The sequence below is a fragment of the Amaranthus tricolor genome, chromosome 3 (assembly GCF_026212465.1).
Source record: "Amaranthus tricolor cultivar Red isolate AtriRed21 chromosome 3, ASM2621246v1, whole genome shotgun sequence".
Taxonomy (NCBI): domain Eukaryota; kingdom Viridiplantae; phylum Streptophyta; class Magnoliopsida; order Caryophyllales; family Amaranthaceae; genus Amaranthus; species Amaranthus tricolor.
The window spans coordinates 7,814,986-7,840,248 of NC_080049.1; the positions used below are offsets into that span (position 1 = coordinate 7,814,986).

General features: G+C 34.9%; 2 protein-coding genes across 2 annotated transcripts; one reads left to right on the forward strand and one right to left on the reverse strand.

Annotated features, from left to right (window-relative positions):
• Positions 1-161: 161 nt before the first annotated feature.
• LOC130809410 (putative nuclear RNA export factor SDE5) lies at positions 162-12,812 on the forward strand. The gene is made up of 12 exons (XM_057675181.1): positions 162-405; positions 1,833-2,357; positions 5,546-5,571; positions 6,976-7,053; positions 8,965-9,011; positions 9,102-9,349; positions 10,383-10,471; positions 11,129-11,185; positions 11,666-11,733; positions 11,827-11,921; positions 12,009-12,079; positions 12,515-12,812. The coding sequence occupies exons 2-12, from the start codon at positions 1,835-1,837 to the stop codon at positions 12,641-12,643; spliced, it is 1,431 nt and encodes a 476-aa protein (XP_057531164.1). The 5' UTR covers positions 162-405; positions 1,833-1,834; the 3' UTR covers positions 12,644-12,812.
• An 824-nt stretch (positions 12,813-13,636) lies between these two features.
• Positions 13,637-24,942, reverse strand: LOC130809409 (choline transporter protein 1-like). The gene is made up of 10 exons (XM_057675180.1): positions 24,312-24,942; positions 20,621-20,979; positions 20,357-20,502; positions 19,802-19,985; positions 19,546-19,619; positions 18,538-18,651; positions 17,788-18,144; positions 15,527-15,787; positions 14,649-14,876; positions 13,637-14,385 (listed from the first exon to the last, which is right to left on the reverse strand). The coding sequence occupies exons 1-10, from the start codon at positions 24,479-24,481 to the stop codon at positions 14,200-14,202; spliced, it is 2,079 nt and encodes a 692-aa protein (XP_057531163.1). The 5' UTR covers positions 24,482-24,942; the 3' UTR covers positions 13,637-14,199.
• Between the last annotated feature and the right edge of the window lie 321 nt (positions 24,943-25,263).

Below are 25,263 nucleotides of genomic sequence, written 5' to 3' on the forward strand. Positions count from 1 at the left end.
GTTTTTGCTCCAAAATTTTTATGTTGTAATTTTGTTTTTTAAGTGTGATAAAGGAGTTATTTAGTGAGATTAGAGTATATATAAGAAATTTTAAGTCCAGTGGTAAATTCGTAATTTTTTAAAGTCCAGAGATAAATTCGTAATTTCATTGAGAGGTGGCGATAAAATAAAAAGAGCGACGATATTTAAGAATTGGTTCACTAATTGCCAAAAGTATGTGAGCGCCAAAAGCAGTATGTGCAGAACGCATTTCTGCGCACCCAAATTTTGCAAGACTTACGGTCTTACCAATTCTCAGTTCACTTGTCAATTCTCACATTTAGTTGAAGCTACCTTTGCTTTTCCAATCACACTACTTTCCTGCCGGTTTCTTCTCACTTTTCACTCTCATTCTCCTGTCTCCATGTAAGCACTCTTCTTCTTCTTGTTCTTCTTCTTCTCTTAATCATCATCTGTTTTTGGTAATGGCGATTCGTCGTCTACTTTCTTGGTCTTTGATTCTATTTCTTTGATTTTTAATGACCTAGAATTCGAGGAATTGGACTTTCTGATGGGAATGTTACTTGCTTCATTATACATTTGTTGGGTTTACTGATAATATTGTGTGGATGAAATGAAAGAAATAAATTCTTATATTTTTCAGGTGTTTAATTCTCAGTTTATCACAATTCACAATGCATGTTAAGATTTTAGTTCAATGACAAAGAAATCGAGGAAATGAAAAAAAAGAAGAAAAAAAAATCTATATTGAGTACTTACTTTGATTATAATATTATGTAAATGAAAAAAATAAATCCATGTAGAGTAAATACTTTTTAAGGTGTTTAATTCTCAGTTTAATGCGTGTAAAGATATTAGTTCAACAGGATGGAATGATTGTCACTGTATTTTTTCTTTGTACTTTGTGGATTGACTCCTAATTGTTAGTTCAATTTTGCGTCTAATTATAGTAAAGATTTAGAGGAAGTGATATATTAGCAAGAATTCGAAGCACATTATTATCTAGCATGGTATTTTGTCAGGAAAAAAACAGGGTTTTCTCTTCCGAGAAGGATAATTCCTTAAATTAAAGTTTGATGTTGGTAGTCAGTTTTTGGGGGACCTTAGTCTCATACTCTCATCAGGGTTATCCCTTTCTATGTTACCCAGACTCGGGAACTTATATCGGAGATGGTTACATGTCCGAGCATCCGAGTCAACTAATGTATGTAAAAGTACAATTTGTCTAACATAAAGTATCCTAGTGTCGAAGAACCAACACGGTTACAAGTAAAATGAAGAGTCTGCATAAGAAAAGACAAGATTCAAGTTTTGCACCCTTTCTTGCTGTTCATTAGTTTATATTTTGGATAGAGAAGATTTTTTAGGATAAAAAGGGAGGTAAGGGAATGGGAGTAGAGGGAAGATTAATTTGTTTTCCTCATAAATCTTTCCAATGCTGGAAGGATTTGTTGAGCTGAAATAAAAATTGCAAAGGAGTTCTTTCATGATTCATCCGATCCCCTCCTCTTCATTTCCGTCTCCTCCCTCTTTGCTATCTTAATGAAGAAAATAACCCCTCTATTTCCTCCCTTTCAAACATTGCATTATTCCTAATATAATGCTCATGCTATCCAAAAGATAACCTTTTTCTGTAGCTTTGAAATGGAATGAGCAGTAGGTGGTAGCTACACTTGCTAATAGCTGTTACCTGTGAACATGGTTGTTATTTTAAATACTTAAAAGTCTGCTGCTCCCTTGATTGCTTATTTTTGCATGCATCGTTTATTTGGATGTCATTTGTTATATTTTTGTTGCATTCTTATTTGTCTTTCGCTTGTATTATGCCCTAGACATGGCGACTGCGTGTTCTCTCAATTCATCATTCAGCAGTTGTAATAGGGATATGGACCTGCTGGTTGAAGCTTTTGGTTCTTCTTTTTCGCTGGAGATTATCTCATCTGCTTATTCTCGAGCAAGTCATAATGTGGACTTGGCTGGTGTCATGCTTTATGAATTACAGGAAACTAATGCAGTGACTCATGAGTTCAAAAATGACGTGGCTACCACTTCTATGTCATCATTAGAGCTTTCTTCTGGAGATATTGTAAGGCATCGATATAATGCTAAAGGAAGTGGTAAAGGTCTTCCTCAAAGAAACTCTGTATCTGTGAATTCTGGAGGAGAATATATGAAGTCAACACCTTCCACAAATGGATCTTCAGAAATTCCATCTTATGAAGAACCGTCAAACAAAACTGCGTCATGTATTAATGCGGGGAAAGATGATAGTATGCATGCAGATTTTGAAGATTTTCTCTTCCGTATGCTAGGAGATGGGTTTCAACTCAACAAGAAAACGATCCATGAAGTTCTTGGTTAGTTGCATTTCTTTCTTTTTCTTTGGTTTTGCATCATTGGTCCTCTAGAATTTCTGACATGCTATGGTCATGTATTTTAGATGTTGCTCTATGTTCTTCAAATGTTTATCATTCTAGAGTTTCTATTGTGTTAATTGTTTTTGTGATTGTTTCATTTTTTGATTAATTGATTGAGAGACATGGCAGCAAGCACAAGGTCTTGTCAAAGATCTATCACATTAGTTACTTAAGCTATGCTAATATCAAACACATGTAAAATGAAGGACCTAGTAGGCTAAGACTTGAATTCTTAATCTTCATAATTTTAGCTTAAATTTACTGTCATTATCCTTGTGTTATTTGGACTTGGCATTACCACCATAAGAATCAGCATTACTAATTGAGTAGGATATAAGATACCTCATAATATTTTAAAGCTCAAAAATTAATCATTTTCTTTCGTCATTGAATTTATTTTCTATACCTAATGTATCCTGTATCCAATCAATCTTGATGCACTCTAGTTTGTGTTTTGCGCACCATGGGATTCCTATTCCAAATTGAATTGCATATCGAGTAATAATGGTCTTTCTTGTTCCCTTTTCTCTTTTTCAGTTTGTGGCTTAGATAACAATCACAGTGAGTAACTTGAGATTATGCATTTTTACTATCCTTAAAGTGGGTGATGATTAAATTTAAGTCTAGATATTTTTTTAATTCCTTTTGCGGCTGAATTAGATCGGCCATGATAAATAGGGCCGGAATCAGAACATATGTTTAGAGCGGCCCAAATTACCATAAGGCATGTGCTTTTCTCTGGTATATAGTATGGTGCATCAATTGAATAGTTATGTGCATCAGTTTTAGCACTAATGTAGTGTTATTTCTCTGTATTATTTGGACTTGGAATAAAACTAGCACATTCATGTCAACAATCTGTTTCCGAATTGACTAGGATATAAGATACCTCAAAATATTGACACTTGATCTTGCACTAGGATGCTTCATGTCACTTTGAGTCACAAGCAAAGATGTGAGGAAGTATGAGTGGTAGAGTTGCTTAAATGAATGGTATACTTACAAGTTACATGATGCGGGTTTATTATGTTTTGGGAATTTCAAAGAAAACCTCTCACCTCTTACTTGGCTTCACATATTTAAGCACTGATTCTTTGTAACGTTTAATATTTTTTTTATGTAGTATGGATCTAAAATGATTCCAGAAATAAGTTGATGACTAAACATAGTGGATGAACCACTTGTACATGTACCAATATCATGTACCTGATTCTAGTGTCCAACAATTCGTGTTCCCTAATACCATATCCAGATTAGTGTCTTCTAATATAATGGAACGCGGAACATAGCCCCGTTCCATTACCTCGAAAATTCCGTCATGGATTCTAGCTAAACACGACCTAAATAGCTCGAGGTCTTGTCCCATTATAGTGTCCATGATTTTACAACTTTATTGATTTTGGCTACATATTAAGGAGAGGCAAGAGGAATCAAAGAGATAAAGCCTAAAAAATAAAAGGTTTGCTTAAAAACAAAGTTTTAAAAGCTCAAACATCAACCATGATCTTTTCTATTGAATTTATTTTCTATACTTAACGTATCATATACCTATTTGATCCTAATTCAGTCTCGTCTATGTTTTGCATACACCATTTACGCTTTTCATACCAAACCGAATTTCATTATAGGTAATAATGGTCTTTCTTGCTCCCTTTTTCTCTTTTTAGTTTTGTGGTTTAGTTATAACTATCAAAGTCTGTAACTTGAGATTCAAATTTACTAGCTTTTTCTTGCTCCCTACATTTGAGCTTCTTTCCATTTTAGAGAGCTTCCACCCTCCCTTAAAACCAGATAAGAGGATTTGGAAGCCCTACACATCCTTGAGTTTCTCCTACGCATCTTTTAATTATGTTCTATCTATACCTCTTCATAATCCACCTTATTCCTCTAGCCAATAAGTTTTGAAAAGCTAAGGTTTCCTTACGATTAAGGTGTTTTCTTGGCTCGTGGCCTTGAGCAAGCTCAACACTAGGAGAAAAGATTTCCACAATCATCTCTCAACCCTCAATGCAGATAATGTGTTCCAATAGCAAGGAAGATAGTGGCTATCTCTTTCTTCACTACAAGTTTTTTCAACTAAACTTTGTAGGATTCAAAATTCTAACATTAATTTCACTTCCCAATTTTAAATTTTATTTGATAAATCCAAAAACCTCAATTCTGTCATTCTTGGTTTAGATGATGCAGAAATGTGAAACAAAATTCTTTCTTTTACATGTCTCTTTGGCTGGATAATTGTAAACCTCAAACAAAGCAATAATACCATTGTGGAATCTTGATGTTTATCTTCCTTTTGCTAAACAGACGCTTGCAATTTACTTGGAATCTTGGATTTAGTTTTCGACTCAAATGGTGAGTAGCAATATAAAAGAGAAAGATGGGAATGGGATGAAAAGGTGTAAGCTTTGATATTCCTCCATATTTTCAATATTGTTTGTAATATTGAAAGGACTAATAAAGGGGAAGGCAGGGAAAGCCTCACTCTCGTCTCCCTCCAAATTCATTTTCTATGTGTTCCATCCGCATTCAATTTAACATGACTCGTGCTTTTGTTTAGCATAAGGTGGAAGAATGACTTTCCTATTACTGGTGCAGTCTCGCTATTCTTTATTTGTTAAACTAGCTGTACAAGAATTTTTCTAATGTTGTGTTTTAAATGTCATTTCACATATACCCATATATATTACCTTATAAAGTGATAATGAAATGACTTGACTTGACTAGTGGCTTTGGAAGCATCGACTGTTGAGTACTGCTGTTTTTCTTGCTTAATTGGCTAAGCATGTGACGGGGAATGAGCCTTTGGGAGTAGGTTGTATAATGTGGCATTACTACATAATTTTGCTTGTATTTCATTTCTTTAGTTTGTGTTTTCTAACAACAAAAATCTCTTCTTGTTTGATGCTATGTATTGAAGTTTGAAAAGCTACCTCATGCATTTTTTGTTAATGCTATGCTAATGTTCCTATCTTTTGTCTTTCTCCTCTTTTTAAATTTCTTTTTGAAGTGAAGTGAGGTGATTCTTTAATTTGTACATTTTTACTAATGCCATTGATGATTAGTTTTTACATTGAGCTGATTTGTGATCTTGAATGGTATATAATATAGAGGGCATACTGAATTTGCAGGCCTTTGTGGATATGATCTGGAAAAGGTAGAGCTTACATTCATTTAAAGATTGAAGATATGGGTTTAAATTCTTAACTTTTGTGCATCTTACTTGCTTTATCAACATTATCAATTGCTCTAAGTTCGTACTTGCCCATCCTGAAGACCTACCAGTCGTGTTACATTCAAGATTGGATTGACATTGTGAATTCCAAAGCAATATATCTTTTACATAGTCAAACATTTTGAAAACCTCATTAACATTGAGAATTCTTAGGGGTTTTTTTATGTAATGTGTATTCTAAGGAAATAGATAGATATTTTTGTAGGATATATGTTAATGATAAATCTTTTTCTGACAGCAGTGACAGGCCTTTTTAAGTAACTTTAGTTTAATTTATAGTTCAGACTTAAGAATTTCGAAAAGGATGCGACACTTTAAAGAAATATCATCAATTGACATAGTTCCATTAGGATCACTCAAAATGCAAAGTACTTACTGTTTTCTTCTTTTTCCTACTTGTTCTCTCTCTTCACTTGTTTACTTAGACGAGTAACATTTCTTGACTGTAACTCCCATTCGTTTTCTGTGTGAGTATGCGTACATGCATGAGATGCACTTAATATGTTGTTTTAACTTCCATTTGAGTGTGTATTACCTGTATAATTATAAATTAATCACTATAGCTTGCAGTTCCCTAAATTTTCTTCACAATAGCATATGTAGCTTGAAAACTAATATTCTGACGCATAAAGCCATTGTAGACCATTAATGCAGAACTCTTTCTTTCTTGGGGCCGTGGGGCGGAGGGAAGTTGAATAGAGTTGTAAAAATATATATGTTCTTAATTAGTTTTGGAATTCAACCAGCTTTTACTCCATTTATGTTTTATAAGGGATTGATAGCTCTACAACATCAACATTCCATTGCCCCAGTGCCACTAAATGGCTCCCACCTATAGGAGATTAGGGGTCGAATGTACTTAACCTTACCTTTGTTAGTGATAACAAATAGTTTGTTTCTATTGACAGTATTTGATACTTGGTAGCAAGCATCATCTATAACATAAGTGCACATGATTTAATGTGACAATTTTAATATGGTTCATTTATGTCTAATAAGGGATTGATAGTTCAACAAGTTCCATTAACTTCCTATATATGGTATTGAAGTGTAAAATGAGAAAAAGGTTTGGCAAATGATTTTCCCTCCATCGGTGTGACACCGGATACTTTCAACAAACTTCGCCTTCCCTGCATAATTTAATAGACGTACTGGTGAATTCAAATGATGTTGATATGTCAGAATCAAATAAGCAACCATTCCTGAAATTCCTCTTTTTTTTCGTTGTAATTGCTTGATTTTCTTCCTTCTTTAGGCTGTAATGAACCTTGATTTGTAACATGAGATTTGTCAACTAATGCACTTAATTTCTTATTTACAAATCAGAGTATGGATGCACTTGTTGACCTTTCAGCTTCAACTCTTGAGAAGAGTGATGATGTCGTAAGCGGATCCATTGGAATTGTAAGTCATACCGCTTTAATAGGAGAAGGCCACAGCGCGTTTCCTATTATTCTTATGTTGTTTTCATATCTACATCTGTTTTATTTAATATGTTTACTTTGCTTCTGCTGATGGCATCTGCTTGATTACTTCCTCGTCATTGTTAATTACATGATTGGTGATTTCATCTTTGATTTGTGAAAGTTTTGTTAAATATATACGAGATATGAATTCTTAGTCTAATTGAGAGTTTTTTTGTGTTGGTAAAGCTAGTATTTTGCTAGAACTTCGCATTCTTTGGCAAGTTGGTATTTGTTGTTTTCAAGAAGTTTTTCTTATGAATAATTAGTTTTGGATTCTAATTTAATTGGCTCTTTCCGGTGATGATGTGGAAGAATATTGCATATAATGTAAAAGTGTTGAGAATAAATCTCCAATTTTCTTTACAATTTATAACCTTGATGGATGTGCTCAGTCTCTTATTTATTAAATTTTCATGGTCTTAAAGATGGTAAAATTGTTTTGCTTTGATTACATGTTAGGTATCAAAGCTGATTTTCTGATTCAGTGACTTAACACATAGCATCTGATATGTGTTCTTTGTTCTTACCAAGTGCTGAGAGACAGGAAAGTAAAAATTATTTTGCTACCCAGGGTGGCTAATGGCTACAATTTCCCTAGTCCGTTGGGTCTTAGTGGTTAGAGTAGAGGTGTTTATTCGGGTTATCGGATTAGTTTCGAACGGGTATCATTTTGTTTGATTATGTTTGGGATTAGTTACTTTTCGGATGCGTTTCACTACGAGTCACACTCGGGTCGGATCGGTTGTTTGCGGATCGGTTAGAGGTTAGTTATCGTGTTTGCACCGGTTCAGTGTCGGTTGAACTTCGAGTCGAGGGTCAATCGATCTCGATTTGTCATTGGTTAATAATTGATTCGGTCTTACCAGGCACAAATCAGGTTTGGGCTTTATTTTCAAGTGGAATTTTGCTGAGGGTTACTATTGATTGAGTTGATATTATATTAAGTTGCTAGTTTTTATTTAATTGATGATTAGATTCTCTTTACTTTAAGGGAAAATAGTTACAATGCAAATCAATTGTTGTTTATTACTTAACATTTACGTGTTTGAATGTAAATCAAAATTTAAGTTCTATCATTTTGTCCCACATGCTAGGAGACAAAATGAAAGCTAAGTTTGATTAAAAATCGGTTCGGTCACTATTAGGTTCAGATTTTCTCAATCAATGGTTATATGTCGGTTTTAAAACAATCGGTTGCGGATCGGGTTCATTTTCGATATTTTCTGTTATCAACCGGTTTGGACGCAATATCAGTCCTGGTAATGTTGGTTCAGTTACATTTGAACACCTCTAGGTGAGAGGCTGGGAAGTGGGATATGTTCTTGTTTTCCCTTCATGTTACTTGGGGGTTTGGGGTTAATATTTTGTTTCTTTCTTAGAGTGATTGACGTACATCTTTTCCTGCTGATGTTAGAATGGGACATCTTATCCTGTGTTCTTTTGCTAGCTATTTCTTTGATAAGAAATTTCTTCCTGTCTCTGATAAAAAAGTTTCAAGTATGTGTATATATCATTTGTTGGAGCCTCACATCTGGTCTGTGAAACTGATTTTTTATAGGCCAATCAATTTGTTCAGAAAAAATTGGATATATTGCTTTGATCGATTGATATTTTGGGCTCATTTAACTACTGTTTGCTCAAACTTACCCTTTACCAACTAGTGCAAATATAAATCTTCATCACAGCTTTTATCTTAATCTGTTTGTCTATTCTCTCAATGGTATATGACTTGAATGGTTCTAAATTTATGCCATGAAGTCCAAATATTGCCAGATATTTCAGAGAATTACTCACCTGGAATTTTGATAAAGTTTTTTTTGTCTCACCTAGATTTTATTTGATGATCCAGGAGTTGCATCCAAAGGTTCGCTCAGTTTTGCCAGTTTCTTTACTAAGGTTAGTATGTTCCTGATTTTTTCTTTATTGAACTTTACGTTAAAAATCTACCTGCCTGATGCCTACTATTTTCTTTTCTTGCTATTGCAGTGATGTTAGAATAGTGAAGAAAAATGGAAAAGAGTCGCGTAAGAAAAGCAATGATAAACAAGACTTGGAGAAGGAAATATTGGGAGCACTATTTACTGCTCATGAAAGACAAGAGGAGCTACCCAAAAAAACTCACTTGAGAACCTTGAAACGGAGACTCCATGGCAGGACTGTTGCTGAACCAATGAAAGAGACTGAGATAGAGCAAACTTTTGTTTCTGTGAAGCCAAAAGCAGATCATGCTGAAGGTAAGCAGCCGGTCATGTATGATGAAACGTGATAGTATAATATTTTTAATGGAATTAGCAACCTGAACTAAGTCTGTAGTTGTGCCTTTATTATTTAAGTGTTATTGATTAGAACTGTTTGTTTTGCCTACCAAAATCCAAAGGCTGCAAAAGCAGTTGACAGCATATAACATTTGATTTTCTGTTGCAAATTTTTTAACATGCTAGAGGTTTCATGGGAGTTTGTGGTATGTTACAGAGAGTTTTCTTGGGCCTACTTGTTTCAATTTAAGAATAAAAAGAAAATGACCGAATATGGGGCAGGATAGGTGGTGCAATATTCTTTTTGTACGACGTTTGGTGGATTGTAGAGCTAGGATCCAATATGGAAGCAAAATTAAGTTACTCATCAGTAGTAATTCTTTGGTTATCATCCCCTATGCACACACACCATGGGAAAATACCAGTCTCCGATGAATTGCGGCCGATCCAATGTAAAAGGAGTTTTGAACTTATTAATGCATTTTTCTTGTTGAACTACTATTGTTATGCAATAAGATGCCCATAGTTATTATAATTACAGTATGTGAGGTACTTTTAGTGTATAATTGATTAACTTATTAGTTAATTATTTTGTTTAACAACTAAAATTATGAGAAACTACAAGTTAAGCGATCTTAATAATTAAAGTTAATGGGTATTAATAAAATTTTAACCGAGACAAATAACATTGTAACGGTGAAATATAGTTGTAGTGGTGAAATAATGGGTGTTACACGTTACGTAACAGACAACGCGGCATTTTGACCGTGAAAATTCATGCACAGCTATATGACGGATTTCGCGTCAAGGCAACTCTCCAGCATGTTACATAACGGCCGTTACGTAACATAACACGCTTACACATATAGTAGATCTGTTTCGTTTTTTTGGCTTAGTGCAGGGACAATCTTAGGAGACAAATTGAAAACGTTGATTATGCAATCATATTTCTGAATTTTCATATTTCTTGCAATCACATGTTTATATTCGTCATTGATGCTTGATAATCTAGTTGAAGATGAAGAGGACGAGAACAGCTTTTCAGTCCTTCGTCAGGCTGTCAAGGAGAATTGGACAACTATGAAAGAATACTACAAAGCTGTGAGTAAATGACACTATGTTTTGATGAAATTTGAATTAATACATATGATTATCTGCTTTCTTATGTCCATAGTGATTGACTTGCCTTGGAATTGTTATGGAGGATTCTTGTCCTCTCATTCTCTGTTTTGTCAGTGTTGTTTTTTTGCAATAATTTTTTTTCATTCAAACATAACTATAACAAACCTGAGGTGATGTTATTCTAGTTTGGTGCTTCTCCTAAGTTCATTTTGTTGAACTGGTTTTAACCCTTTTTAATCTTCTGACGACCAATTTGATAGTCGGTATTAATTGGCAGGAATAGTAATGACAATTTAGTGTAATTTTGGTGGGAAAATCTCTTGACAATTTTAATGGTCTTGATTATTCTACTTCCACCATCTCTTTTTTTTTCACAAAATTCTTTCTAATGCATTACCATTTGGAGTGGTGGTATAAGTGGTAATGGAAAAACGTGGAATTTTTTTTTAATGTTTAGAGTTCCAATACCCCAGGAATGACATGACATATTTCATGAAAATTTACACAACAAATCATTCTCATTATCACCATTTAGTACCAAAAACCAAACTGGGCCCAAAAGTATTTTTGTTTCAGAGAGCAATGATACGTATACATAATGTTTTACATTCGATGAACAACTTATTTTTATGGCAGGCTACTGTTGCTTATACCCAGGGAGATCAAGAGCGGGCCAATAAGCTTATTAAAGAGGTATTGCTCTCATCCTAGTTGCACTGTCGTATTCATAGTGGATTATCTTTTTCCTGATGTGAGATACTGTATATCTTTTATCTCTGATAGCTTTTTGCCAAGCTATGTATGAAATTTGAGGGCTTGATAAAATATAATCTTTGTTACTAATTTTTGTTGATCTCATACTGTTGGCTGAGGCTTTGGCATTGTTGTATGTATCAAATTTAATGTTGAGGGAAATTTTAACATTTTTGTTGCAGAACTTAATTTTTGTGACAGTTTTCAAAGAGATTTACATAACTTCTGATTTTAAGCTGGCTCCTTCAATTCAGCTTAGGATGAAAGTGTCTGATTTCTTGATTACAGTATAGTGCTCTGCTAAATCTCTTTGCCAGTAGCCATACTATAAAATCAAAATTTGCTGACCGATTCATCTTGTATCACGGAGTGGCACAGTTATTAACTATTTCTAATTATGCTTTTTCTGCTTGCTTTTAGGGTCAATTCTACAATAGAAAGGCCCGCGAAGCTGATGATTTGTCCACACAGAAAATTCTGGAACCAAGGTTTGTTCATATTTCATACTGATCTGTGGTCACTGCCCTCTTTCATTATTGCACTCTGTTTTCTAGTCTAGCAATTAAATCCTTATGTTACAGGGAAGAGGAAATGTCGCTGGATATCAGCCTTTGTGAACCAAAAGAGGGTATTAAGCTTCTGAAGTTTCAACTCTCTATCTTTGCTGGGATCCCAAGTAAGCTATAGTGTTTGCTTGCTGCCAATTTATCTGTCTATTTGCATTAGCTATCTATATTAACATAATGGGTTTGTATTGTTTCAGCCTTTTCTTTCCTTAAGGTCACTATTGGGGATGGTGATGGAGAGAGCAGAAAAGGGTGTCTGAAACGACTGGTATGAAATATCTTGACATGCATCTTACCCAGTGCTCTTGATACTAGCATATCAATTTTTTGAACAAAAAATGTATTAGTTTTTGGTGTTCCCGTTATGTGTTTACCATTTGTTGATCTTTTATGTTGAAATGCTTTGTTCTTAATGCTTTTCGCTTTTTAAAGATGGAAGCTAGCGTAATTTAATGAATAAAGTGGCCTCTACGGTGTTAGCTATGAGCAAATAGATAGCTGGTACTTGGTTGTTTGACTTTGTATCGAATATCGAGAATAAGGTATCTGAATTGAGTGAAGAAAATGAACTTGGAGTATCATTATGGACTATTCTTTAATTAGTCTAAAGTCGAGTGGCCCCTTTTACTCATTCTTCAATCTGTCTGTCAGGCAACTTCCCTTGATACTATTGTAATATCTGATGGCATTGTATTGACTGCAGGTTACAAAATATCTGCAGAAGAAATCTATTGAATGGACTGAAGAAGAGAATGGAAAAGTATTTGTAATTCCGCTCGATAAAATCGATCCAACTAGCTTCAACTCATCCAAAGAGCTCGAAATTCAGTGAGTAGGGATACGAGCTCTGAATTTTGTCTTCCTTGTAGCATCTTGCGCTCTTATGGAACAGTATCTTTTTGATTACTATATTTAAAATGTCTATTTTGGTTGACATTCACAGACGAAAATGCATCCCAATTTATTCTAATTATATAAAAAAAATTGAAAGTTATATTTGCTATCTTGTGTTCTTAACTTCTGTTTATTGCATGTTTATGAGTTTCTAATCTTGTTTGTATTCCTTTTTGTTTTTCGATAATGGAAAAACATACAGTTTTCAGGAAAAAGCCAATCATAAATGCTTGCAGTCAATTTTGTTAGACTTAATCACACAGATTCTAACTAAACCTTGCGTACTCATATCAGATCGTCTAAGTAAAACACTTGGACACCTTATCGTGAAACAAAATATATTCTATATTTTCATGATTTAGCCGAGTCGGGCTCTTGAACCCATACTCATGCCTTGTCTCTAATAGACTTCTGATAAGAAAACATCATTTGCAACTTTACATAAACAAATAATATACTTTTAACATCATTTGCACTCTTCTTGATGGGTATGAGCTGTTGTCTTTCTTTCATCTCCAAATCTTAATCATAATTTTTCTATAAACAAGATACACTGGGTACGAGGATGAAAAATGAATTATAAAATTTTGGCTACGTATTTTCAATCCATTATTAATTAATCGAGATGCTAAGCAACTAATATTTATCATGAATTAGCAAATGAGGGGAAGTATAATGAGGAAAATAAGGAATTAATGTGGATTTCCCCTTATTTTATTAGCAAATGAGAAAAGAATGAAAATGAATGGGAGAACGTATAATTTTATTGGAAAAGTCACTCTAACGACAAATTAATCTCTCAATTCTCTTGCCTTCCTTTCCTTTCTATTTATCATCCAAACGCACTGTTAAAAATAATTCCAACACGCTTCATTTTCCTCTATTACTTCAAAAAGAAGGGCATTTCCCAAAGATGGTAGTAGCTAAACAATTCCAAATCAAATATTTAGATCACTTTTCATTACAGGAAAAATAAGCTCAGTCTTTAATTGTATGAAGGGAGGAAACAATATGAACACATCTGCATTTGTCTCAGACAGTTATGGCTTCAGTTGTGTCGGATCAACCGGTATTGTCAGTGACATACACATTAGAGGCAGGTGTCATAGGTGCCGGACCGTATGTTGGTAAGCATATTGTTCTTACAACCCGTAAAAAACGAAGAAGTTGCACAACGGTAATTCAGATTTGCCCAAATACCAGAAGAAATAAACCTGAACCTTACGAGCATCTGTTACAATGTTAAGACTCCGAAAGTTCTCTTTTCCGGATTACAACATCAGGCTACAAGTGCTATAGAATATAAACTTTAGCAAAATCTTGCTCTAATCAAAAACCTAGGCCACAATCAAATTTGCTAGAAATGAAAATATATGTACATCCGAGAATACCTGTGATCAACCCAAAAATATTACAAATGATGAGCTCGTGAAGAGCCTTTTCCATCTACATTCAGAGCGCGAGAAGCCTGACTGGTGAAAACCGACATTTTTATCATTGAGTGAGTCTTTGGGTCTCGTTTTGGTCATTGAGAGTCTCGATAAGAAGGGGTGGTGCATACTGCGCAGTGCCCTGATGTTCTTCGGCATCCTGGCAAAACGAGAGAATGATAGTATCTATTGACACCTCAATTACACCGAAGAACAGTGTGGCGACCACATAACCCAAAAACCAACACGCCTGTAGAAAAGGATGGTAAGATACAACACTACAGTAGTTAAAGTAGCGATATGTACACTATAACAGGACTATTTCGAGGTTTGCTATGCCACAGGTTTTGCTCAGAATACAGGAGATGGATGCAGAAAATAGAGAAAACACGTGACAAATGATATTCCCAAAATGGTCCATCCATTGATAATTTCTAAGATGCGAAGTATATAGCACACAACGACATTTAGCCATATCAAATGCAATGAGTGCCGCAAGATGAAAAGACATACCAACACGGGGAACAAAGGAGAGGAAATCTTGTTGTGGGCAGATTTGTATCTGTGAGTATCCAACATAAGGAATCCGAACAAGGCGCTTGACAAGCTCACACACAGTTTTCCTAGAGACAAAATGACATCTCCAACAACATTTACCTTCCCTATTCTGAGAATGTTATTCATAATCAACTCTGTCGCAATAGCGGATGACTTGGAAAAACTTTTACCAGTTATAGCAATCTGCAAAACAATGTAGCTAAATGTCAAGGGTATGAATAACACATTTCTACAGTATGTTCTAGATTCTTTAAAAAGCATCAAGTTCGGACTTAAGTGAGTTTGATTTCACTATTCAAGATCAAATCGGCATAGTCTTACTTCCTTAGGTCCTTTAGCAAATGTAACAGATATTCACTAGAGGTGTTCAAAAAAGACCCGATGACCTGATATTGACCCGACTTTGTAACCGAACCCAATTTGACCCGACTTAAAAATAGATTTACAATTATGTAAAAACCAATATGAACGCAAAACCCGATTTTAAACCGAACTAAAAAACACCTAACCTGAAATCAACCCGATGACCCAAATGAAGACCTCTAATATTCACAATCTTTCAATAGAAAAAGGATTTTCCTACAGTGGACAGAAAAATTATAACACCTTACAGAATTAAGACTAACATCGCATGAATTTACCATTTAACTAGGAAAAATCTCAAGTCGCTAGGCAACAAGTGAATGAACATGAGTCTACTTACCCCGACAAATCTACTAGCTTTACAATTGTATAACTTATATATTCACTATTCCTCGACGATCTTTCTAGGTTTGGTAGAAAACTTGATACCTCAAATAAAAATTCTAAACTTAGCCAAAAGATAAGCTTACCATTATATAGGCGTAACGATTCACAGATTTGATAGTCCACTCAACACACTGCAAGCAACACCTAGAAGAATGATGGACCATCTTTCCAAACCAATTTTCTGGGGTAGTATAGGAAACTTTGAGTTTACGTCGAATTGACTCAAGTATAAAACGGATTGACTCCACAAATGATACAACCAAAGAGCCAAGAGCTACAGAACCCAGGCTGTACCGAAGTAGTCTCTTCATTGACGCAAAAACTGGTAGAAACGGGATCTCCGGCTGCAATTGCAAATAATAGAAGTGAGTCCAAAAGACCTCAGTTAACATATTGCACTCAGTATCAATAATATAGTGCGGTCAAATTATATTAATTATGTAGCCAGAACAAACAACTTAATTAATCTCATTTCAATCACAAATACCCAAGAGAAGAAGCAGCTCTAAGGTCAAGCATGTAAGCCACTCTAAGGCATACAAAAAATGAAGGCATTAACTATTTCACATGATATAACATTATCATCATCACTTCCCCGCGACGGAAAATTATAACTGTAAACTAGGTATTACTATTCTGTGTGGTCTCACTCAAGTCAAAAGAGGAAGCACTGATATACATCTTTAGAACAAATGCTGATGCAGCCAAGAACCATACACTGTTGACAATAATCAAGTGATGCTACGTGGCGTATTCATGCCTGTTGATTTACTCCAAATTAAATGCCCTTTGTTCTTCCTTCCTTTAACATACATAAGCACTCCATAAGCTATTCAAATGATGCTTACACAGCAATGATAATGTAATAGCTTTGATCCCAACAAATGGCTCAAACAACAGCTTACCGTGGATCAATCGTGATTATTGTTATCAATGCTCCGTATTCATCATTTTCAATAGTGTAACTTTTAACCTTTTATATTTCCTTGTTTACTTATGTTAATGGGCAAGTTTATTTGTAATATTTTGAATGCATGTTAGTAATAAGATTATTTACTTGCTCATGAATTTAACTTTCTAATTACTTAACAATGTTGTAAATCCTTAATTAATTAGTTTAATCCTTGTTTAATTAGAGAAAATGATCATATTAGGCCCTATTATGTTTAGTTTCATGCATTTCTTAAGAATTGGTGAGGAGTCATTCTTCAAGGTTGGGGGCTTTATGATTTATTAGTATGATTGCGAGGTGATTACTGATGGAATTTAGCCTCTTTGTGGTCCATGGAAGGTCTATTGGAACTCCAATGACCATTACTAAGAAGGATAGTCAATGGAGGAGGCATCCCGAAAACGAGTACTTAACCTCACTCTAATCGATTTCTATAGTTCACTATTTTTATGTTTAAGATTAAATACTAAATTGTGGAGTCTATGATTAGTGGTTGAGTAGTTTAGAAACCAAAGACCTTTGAGTCTTCTCTAATACCCTAGGTTCTAGAAGGTCATACAAAAAGATGGATTGCTAGCAAATATCTTGCTTATAATTGACAGTTATGATAATGTTTGACTTATGTTAAAGGCTTTGATCAAAGCTAAGGGCCCTTGAAACTTAAGACTTCCCAACCAAAGTCAGCAACTAAGAAGTGCTTAGGCCTGGAAGTTGAAGTACTCATTCAGCTTGATTAACCACTAGAGACCCTTTAGCTCCCCTTGCACATTAGCATATATAAGAAGCCCTCTTGATTTAACAAAGCTCTCCCATAACTTCATAGCATGAGTAATAAGGTCAATTCTCCCAATAATTACAACGATTAGGTATCCCCTTTGTTTTTCTAATTTGTAAATCTCTTGTAGAAGAAGTCGGTAAGCAAATTCAATCTCATCCCCTCAAGATTTCCAAGTCGCAATAGGAATACCGTTCACACTCATTACTTTCTTTTGCTTCATTTTCTTCATAGCTTCTTCCACCTCTTTTGTTGGGATTAAAGCTTTAGCATTATTGTTGTCGTTTCTTTCACCTCAACTTAGTTTATTCATCTCATAAACTCCTTAATCTCTTTCACTCATTCCATCAAGTTGTCGCTTGTCGCCTTCCTTAAATCTATCAAACAACTCGTCCAAATACTCCTTCCAACAATCCTAGATCTCATCAAAGTACTCATCAAAATAACATATTAACTTTGCTTATTTGACACCATATTTTGGGCTTTTGGCGATGTGGTGCGCCACTTTTGTTAATATATTAAAATTAAATTTAAAAATAACAATATACTACAATTACAGAGTAATAAATGCAATGCTCACATGCTAATCAAAAATATTTAGCTAATTAGTCACCTACCGATGTATCACCACGAGCCCAATAATAGGAAGCAACGGAACCAGCAATGACGGTGGATGAACCTGCTATGAAGAAACGTGTTGCCCAATAACCACCAAACAAATGGAAGAGGATGGCGATTCCTATGTGAGGAGTATAATGGATGCTGTAACCACAACACCGTTCACAAGTAATCCGTTTTGACCCAAGATCATAAGCGCAACAATTGGATTCACAATTATTTTGACGAACCTCACCAGAACTAAATAAATGTAATGCTGCGGATAACCAGATCATGTAAAAGATTGCAAGTATGGCATATGGTATAGCTGGAAATATCATTAGAGCTTGAACTTCTCCTATAACCTTTGCAGCAACCTAGAACAAATTCAAGCAACATGTCATCAGATTAAAGCTCAACTATACGCATTATTTATAGGTTTTATGCTTGGCATAGTCGAGATAAGCGACCATGACTAATTCATGGTCTTTATCCTAAAGTTCATGATATGATCATTTAAAAAACGTGCAAGTGCCAAGACGCAATCAAGAAGTGGTAAAAAAAAAAAAAAACGAAACTACTATAGCTCAATATAGGTTTGAGTATATGAGAGACTCAATTCCCACATACTAACAGTTCTCTTAACATGTAGATTAGTTTTCCGATGGGAGTTTAGTTTTTTTTTTTTAACCATTACATGAGATATACAAATCACAACTTTTAAAAATCTACACATCATAGACCATGCAAACAAAAGTTGATTGACTTGCCTTGAGAACCGTTGTTGCCATAAGGATGCGTCTGACTATGGCTATAGATGCAAGGATGGCGATTCCTATAACAGCAGTCATCACAATAGCAGCAATACGAAGATGAGTTAGCTCCTGATACACAATCAAAAGACAGTCTGATAAGGAACATTGCCATCAGCAATAAGAAATTGATCACTGATGGAACAACCTACACGAAGCAGCAGCTTTTAGGTAGAAATTAACAAAGCTAGCAGATATTCGTAACTGCAAGTCATCTCATAAGGAAATTGATATGTGTTATGCACATAAGAAATGAGCCTTTACCCTTTCCGGCAGTAGTACTATTAATCAGTTGTTGCAAGGATGGTGATCCCATTTAATAACTTAGTGACCTCCCACCTAATCAATCAATTTGGTTCGGTGCATGTACGAAACACACTTGGACCTTTACTCTTTCAAAGGCAATACAAAATCATGAGTAGCTTATTCCACTACTATTGACTTTGAGACCTCCCCTCTTTCTCTTTTCCTATCACTCTTGTTTACAGACTATCTAAATCCCAGAAACTTTTATTTTTAAATACGTGGTGTCAAAAATATTTTTTTTTCTTTTGCAGCCCTTTGCTCATTTTCCAACAACTATCAGCTTATGTTATTTTTGTATTTGTCCATAATGGCATAATGCCCTCCTAGATACTTTCTCCATTGATTTTAGCCACATTAGCGGCGAAGCATTGTCAATTGCAATATTAAACTTCCATCTTTTTATCCTGCTTGTTGATGGTGCCTTTCAATTGACATCAAGATGATAAATTGCAAATCAAGGTATGTTCTGATGTAAACATTAGAATTCTTAAGTTAACATGCATACAGTAAAAGTAAAAGCAATAATCTATCAAAGTTACTTGCAGCTTAGATATCGCACCTAATCTGGTAGACTCAACACTCAAGCTGAGATCTGAATATTATTAGATGAGATAAACTTGTGCATTTCCATTGAAGTCAAAGTTTGAAAACAGTACCTACCCTTCCATATACATGAACATATGGGTCATGCTCCCCGATAATTGGTGTAACAGCGTCATTACCCATCCATCCAGCTGAGGAAAAAATTGAAAGAAATGCAAGCAATAATCAATATGAGCCTCCAAGAATCAATATATGATTATGACCCTATACTATAGTAGATAAATAATGATGTCAAGTAAACTTAAATAATGAAGCAATCAAGCTTTAGATTAATTGACAGATAAGAAGAATTTATGCTAAAAGAAAATCTAACCTTTTAGATAAAGGAACATAGTAACCGATATTATAAGAATATTGAAAAGGATGACTGTAATCCACGGCATCCCAGAAACAAAATGTCGAATAAGCAGCAGCCAAATTACTGACAAGAAAAGTGGCAGGATTCCACCACAAATGAAGAGTACTGGCCATGACTTTCCAATATCAGCCATGTATCTCTGCAAACACAACTAATTTAATAAATGGCCTTAAAAAATTAGAAGATAATAAATCTTAATATGCCGTTAACAACACTTCTACAGCCTTTCTCCATAAGCAAGCACTATCACAAAGATACAGCAAGGAGTTTCTGGCACTAATGGTTACTGATATTTCAGATCCTTTTATGTCAAGTTACTGTTTGCATCTTGTTATTTTGTCTGATTTGGAGTGTCACTCATGTGAACTCGGGTGTCCATGCCCTCGAAAGACAGAGACCAAAGTTTTTTGGCAAGGAAGATAGTCGAAAACCCCGTATTAAGATCTACACTATCAAACAGTTATAGGCTTATATATGAAACAAACACTGTAAATAGAAAGGTTGCTCCACCTTCAAGACAGATGATCGAGAGTTGATAATTTTGTGGATTGAATTATCTATTTCAAGGCCTTCATTGATGTTTACTCCTCCCATCTGTTGCCAATGCCGTAAAGACATATTTGACGGACGAGCTATAAACTGGCAGCTCCAGAAAACTATGAAGCAAGCAGAAACAGAACTTTACAAATATCACTAACAATTACATAAGACAGAAAAAATATTACGGGTACATGAGTTGTAAGTGCGTAATACAATAGAAAACCGCGTACTTACCATTAACACTAGGGTAAATGACGGGGTAACAAGGCCCTTGAAGTTGAAGTGAACTGTTCTTCATATCTGGGGTAAGGAACTCGAAGTAATCATAATTTCTGTCAATCCATTCATCTAAGGTGAGATGAATATCTCCATCGGGATAATCACAGACCCAGTTAAGGGAATCTTCGGCTGGAATCGGACAATCTAACAAACAAATACTCCGGGCATCTGCTAGTTTGAAGACACTGTTCTTCATTCCACTTTCATAAACCTGATTTGGGTTTACCCAATATCTAAGTTCCAGTTCATGGAGATCTAGATTGGCATACTTGTCGCCGCACAGATTTCCCTTGTAATCCAACCCATAATTTAACCTAGAATGCAACATAATTATTACTTCAAGCGATAAAAGCAGGTCGAAACATAAAAAACATATCTAAAGAATATTCTATGTACAGATATTTTTCATACTTTGACAATAGTTAATTAAGTAGTGGAAGAAAGTAATGTAGATTTCTTATTCAACAGCGCTACACCTAAAGTAGATTATTTAGCAATCACTTCACTTAATATACAAGGACGGCGAAGGGAAGTAAAGGAAACATACTGGAGTTTCTCAAGCAGTTAGATAAGAGCATTGTTACCCGTAATGACATTTGGTTCAAAAAGGGGAACAGGAACGGGAACAAGGAACACAACCTAGATTGACTCGGGAACGATTAGTACGAATACATTAGGTATAAAAAATATATTTGGAAATAAAATTGAATTAAATTGATTTTTTGCTTTAAGACATTGTTTTTAAGTGGATATTCTTTAGTTTTCTAGGTTTCAACTTCCTCTTTTTTTTTCCACATCGGGACGTCACCTTAAGCGATTTGGATCATGTTTCACGGTGATTGTGGACGGACATTCCCGGATCGCGGAACGTGGCTATGTCCCATGTCCATGTAACTATGGATAAGAGTGTGGATAGTGGGAAAACAATTAAAGGAGACCAGTTAGATACAAAAGAATCATTATATAGAGAAGAGACTGCAAGGAAGCATGTGAGAATCAGCTACAATTTAATCTTTGCCTAGTTTAGGAGAAACATTGGTTCTCGAATTGCCAATTGAGAGAAACAATAGACCTTTTGTCTAAATTTGATATTTGTTTCTTTATTTTATCCCGTTTTCTTTATGAATCGTTGTAGCAGATCTAAGGGTGTAACAAATAGACCCCTAAGTAAATCAGTTAGAGATAACACACAAAGTTGAGTGCACACGGGAAACAAACACCACCTGATAACCTAGAGAAATGGATGGCAGAATAGCTGACTACAAATCTCTTATCTAAGGGCCATGTTTACAATTTACTCAACAGCGTACCCGGATGCAGTATCACAAATGTTGAAATCATCTAAGATTTGGTCCAAATATCTTTTCCGCAATATAAGTTTACGTTAGAGTATATAACCTACCTTGGAGTCTCAACCATCAGCTTAAGCTTTGAGTTGGTTCCTTGATATGATATCAGAAGCCAGCGTAACAATAGGTTACATGTTTGAATCCCAACCACCCTTCACAGCAGGTATGAGGAGGGTATGTGATGCATCCATACTTCTAGCCCTATAAGCTCTCGTGTGAGGGGTGTGTTAGAGTATATAACATATCTTGGGGCCTATATAATATATCTTGGAGCCTCAACCATCAGCTTAAACTTTTGGTTAAGTTGGTTCCTTGACAATTGACACCTATGATGCATTTAATAAGTGACCAAGTTAGTTGGGTTAAACTCTATACTTAGTTTGTTTCAAGCTTGATACAATAAAGTAGTAAGGCATATAGGCATAAGTTCGTTAAAATTGATGAGTCGTATAATTTGATGTTGCTTAGTAATCTGATGTTTTGTAATTAGATATAATGCGTAAGTGATAAAATCAAGTGACAAAACATCATCTGATTTTCTCTGTTTATTTATATTTCCTTGTTCCTTCTCTTTCCATATTCTATTACAATCAATAAAATCAATTCTTTTTCTTCTTCTCTCCATAATTCTTCTAAGACTTGGTTCGAAAATTGAATAAGCTTGGTGAAGAGTTCTTGTTGCACATTGATTCACATGATAGCAATTCAAATCCGCAAACATATTCTTCTACTCCTAAACAATTAGCAAACAAAAATGACTACTGAAACTCCAGTAAAAACCCTCAAAATGAAGGTTCTCATATTCAAGGTCACTCGAAATCATATGAGCCAGTAGCTATCTGTCTTTTAGAAATTTTCCTACTTGGTACTAAATCATTCTTTCAGAAGACGGTTGAAGAGAAAGGGTCTGTTTCTGTAGAAAACCTGAGTTGAATTTGTAGAGATGGGGGATGAGTGAGTAGTCAGCTCCCAGCTCCCAGCTCTCCGCTTTACAAACTGTACAAACTTTTTCACTATTCAAGAAGGCTACAGAACACCCTTCAAGGAATTTACATATTTTCCCTGATACAGCTTAATGCAGTATCCATCAACCAAAATTCTCTAACGCAGCTCAAAGACTATGTAATCCAAGGTTTCACCCCGTCCTACATACATGTAAGGAAATGGGTTATCAATCATACGTCTAGCCTGTATGATCAAGAAACTGAAACTTTAGTGAGACGTGATATCCAATCAGTGCAATGTAACTTTTTGCAAGACATAAATCTTGCTTCGCAAAATAGTAGCAACACAGACTCAGTCATCAATCAGTAGAATGTCCTCAAAGATATCGTCCAAAGATATAATCAAAAGTTTCAATCATTCTGATCGAAATTAGCATCTCCCATGTATGAACGCAGATTGAGTAAATCAATCACATTTTCTATCCGGGAAAATGTGCTTGTCATCCCCTTGTCAATAAGCATCCTATAATGTTCTAATAGTCAATCCATGAGAAATCCTAAACCTTTGAAACCAAAAACCTCTAATCCCTGCCTGTGCACTGCCTTACGAGCAAGAATACTTCGCTGAGCTACTATTCAAAGAAGCGCATAAATAGTGGTGGTCATGTAAAGGCACCTCAACACTTCAATTCAATGACCAAATTGAATAAACAAACTACTATAGCAATTACATTACAAATTCTTCAGTGAAATTTACAAACTCATAAAACCTTAAAATCCTTGGACAAAAACATTTACAAAAATAGTTGAAATGTTATTCTAGCAGAAAATAGCTACCAACAAAATGCCAAGAAACCAACTCAACCAAAAGATGGTTGAGGCTCCGGGATATGTTACATACTCTAACACAAAAGACAAGATTATTTTCTAGAATCTGTACTCACCAGTTATTACCATCACTCAAATTCAAATACCTACCACAATTACTCCCAGCTAGCTAATCCAACGGTTCAAATTGGACAACAAAAGATCTTCTAAAACCTTAAACCTTTTCTATACCTTCCCTTAACCTACTTTAGTTCCAAATGAAGAAGAAAGCTTTCAAATTTCCTCTCAAACGGAAACCAAAAACAAAATTGCAAAATTCCCATAATGGAAATTCCATTGTTTACTAAAACAAAAGCTAAAACTCTAAAATAGAAATTCAGGAAAGCACAAAACAATCAAGAACATACCATTAAAAGATTTACACAACAAGCATTCCAAAAAATTAAAAGAAAAAAAGAATGCAACCCAATAAAGGAAACAGAATAATATGAAAAGGGTTTTGATATATCTTCAAAATTGAATTACCTAAGTGGATTTCCTTTGTTGAATCCAAAGCTAGAGTTCACAATCATTCCCACCCAGAAAGCAATAAAGATAACCAAAAAAGCCACATCTCTGCATTTCCTGTCTTTCCTAATAACCCCACCAAGCTGGCCACCATCACTTGATGGGTACCTTCCTATAACAGGCCTCATTGTATGTAGAGAGAGAAAGTTGTTTAGAGAGAGAAGTGAAAATCAAACAAGGGTTTTAAAAAGGAAGTGTCTCTGTTGACTCTTAAGTGACAATGGAGATGGAATTAAGGAAGAAAGGTGAAAGTGTGAAAAAGGTAGTCTTAGAAAAGAGATTCTTGTCTTGAAGAACCAGTTCTCTTGTTTGTGTTCATACTGGTAGAGTGTACTTAGAGAGTGTACAGTTTGGTGTAGGAGTAAGTTTTCTAAGATAGGAGTAGTTTAATGTAAAAGTAGTGAGATTTGGTGAATTTACGACAAAGATTCTAAGTAAAATTGAAGTTTATTTATTGTTAAAATTATGGTGAGAGATAGAGACAAGATCTAAGGAATTTTTTATAGAAAATGGAAGATGGTTAGAGGTGCAGACACCAAAGTCAGCTTTAGCAGGCCAGAGATGGGCATTTCAGATTTGGACAGTGATATGCAGTTTTCAAGGAGCATTTTTCATATACTTCAGACAATTTGAATGGGCATCCGTCGGATTTGGGTTGGGTTTAATTAAATTCAGATTTTGGCTCTATTTTCACTCATTTCGAATCCAAATTCAAACGATCTGAAAATTTTGGAAAAATATTTTTTTTAGTTGTGGCTTTTATTTTTTTTTACTAATTTTCTTTTAATATTTTTTGAATGTTTGTTATTCTCACTCTTTCTCCATTATTTTTTTTGGAAAAAGAAAGTTTTCATTGCAATCAATACCAAGACAATACAAGCAGAAGACAGAGGACTATAATTAGGGATGG

What these genes read in the sequence shown, in the direction of transcription:
- LOC130809410 (XM_057675181.1), top strand. Translation starts at nt 1,835, where the DNA reads ATGGCGACTGCGTGTTCTCTCAATTCATCATTCAGCAGTTGTAATAGG. An exon ending in TGAAAGAATACTACAAAGCT is followed by an intron (nt 10,472 to 11,128) that starts GTGAGTAAATGA and finishes TTTTTATGGCAG; the next exon opens with GCTACTGTTGCTTATACCCA. An exon ending in TATCTTTGCTGGGATCCCAA is followed by an intron (nt 11,922 to 12,008) that starts GTAAGCTATAGT and finishes GTATTGTTTCAG; the next exon opens with CCTTTTCTTTCCTTAAGGTC.
- LOC130809409 (XM_057675180.1), bottom strand. Translation starts at nt 24,481, where the DNA reads ATGAGGCCTGTTATAGGAAGGTACCCATCAAGTGATGGTGGCCAGCTT. An exon ending in CTCGATCATCTGTCTTGAAG is followed by an intron (nt 19,986 to 20,356) that starts GTGGAGCAACCT and finishes TTGTGTTTGCAG; the next exon opens with AGATACATGGCTGATATTGG. An exon ending in ATGTTCATGTATATGGAAGG is followed by an intron (nt 18,652 to 19,545) that starts GTAGGTACTGTT and finishes ATTGTGTATCAG; the next exon opens with GAGCTAACTCATCTTCGTAT.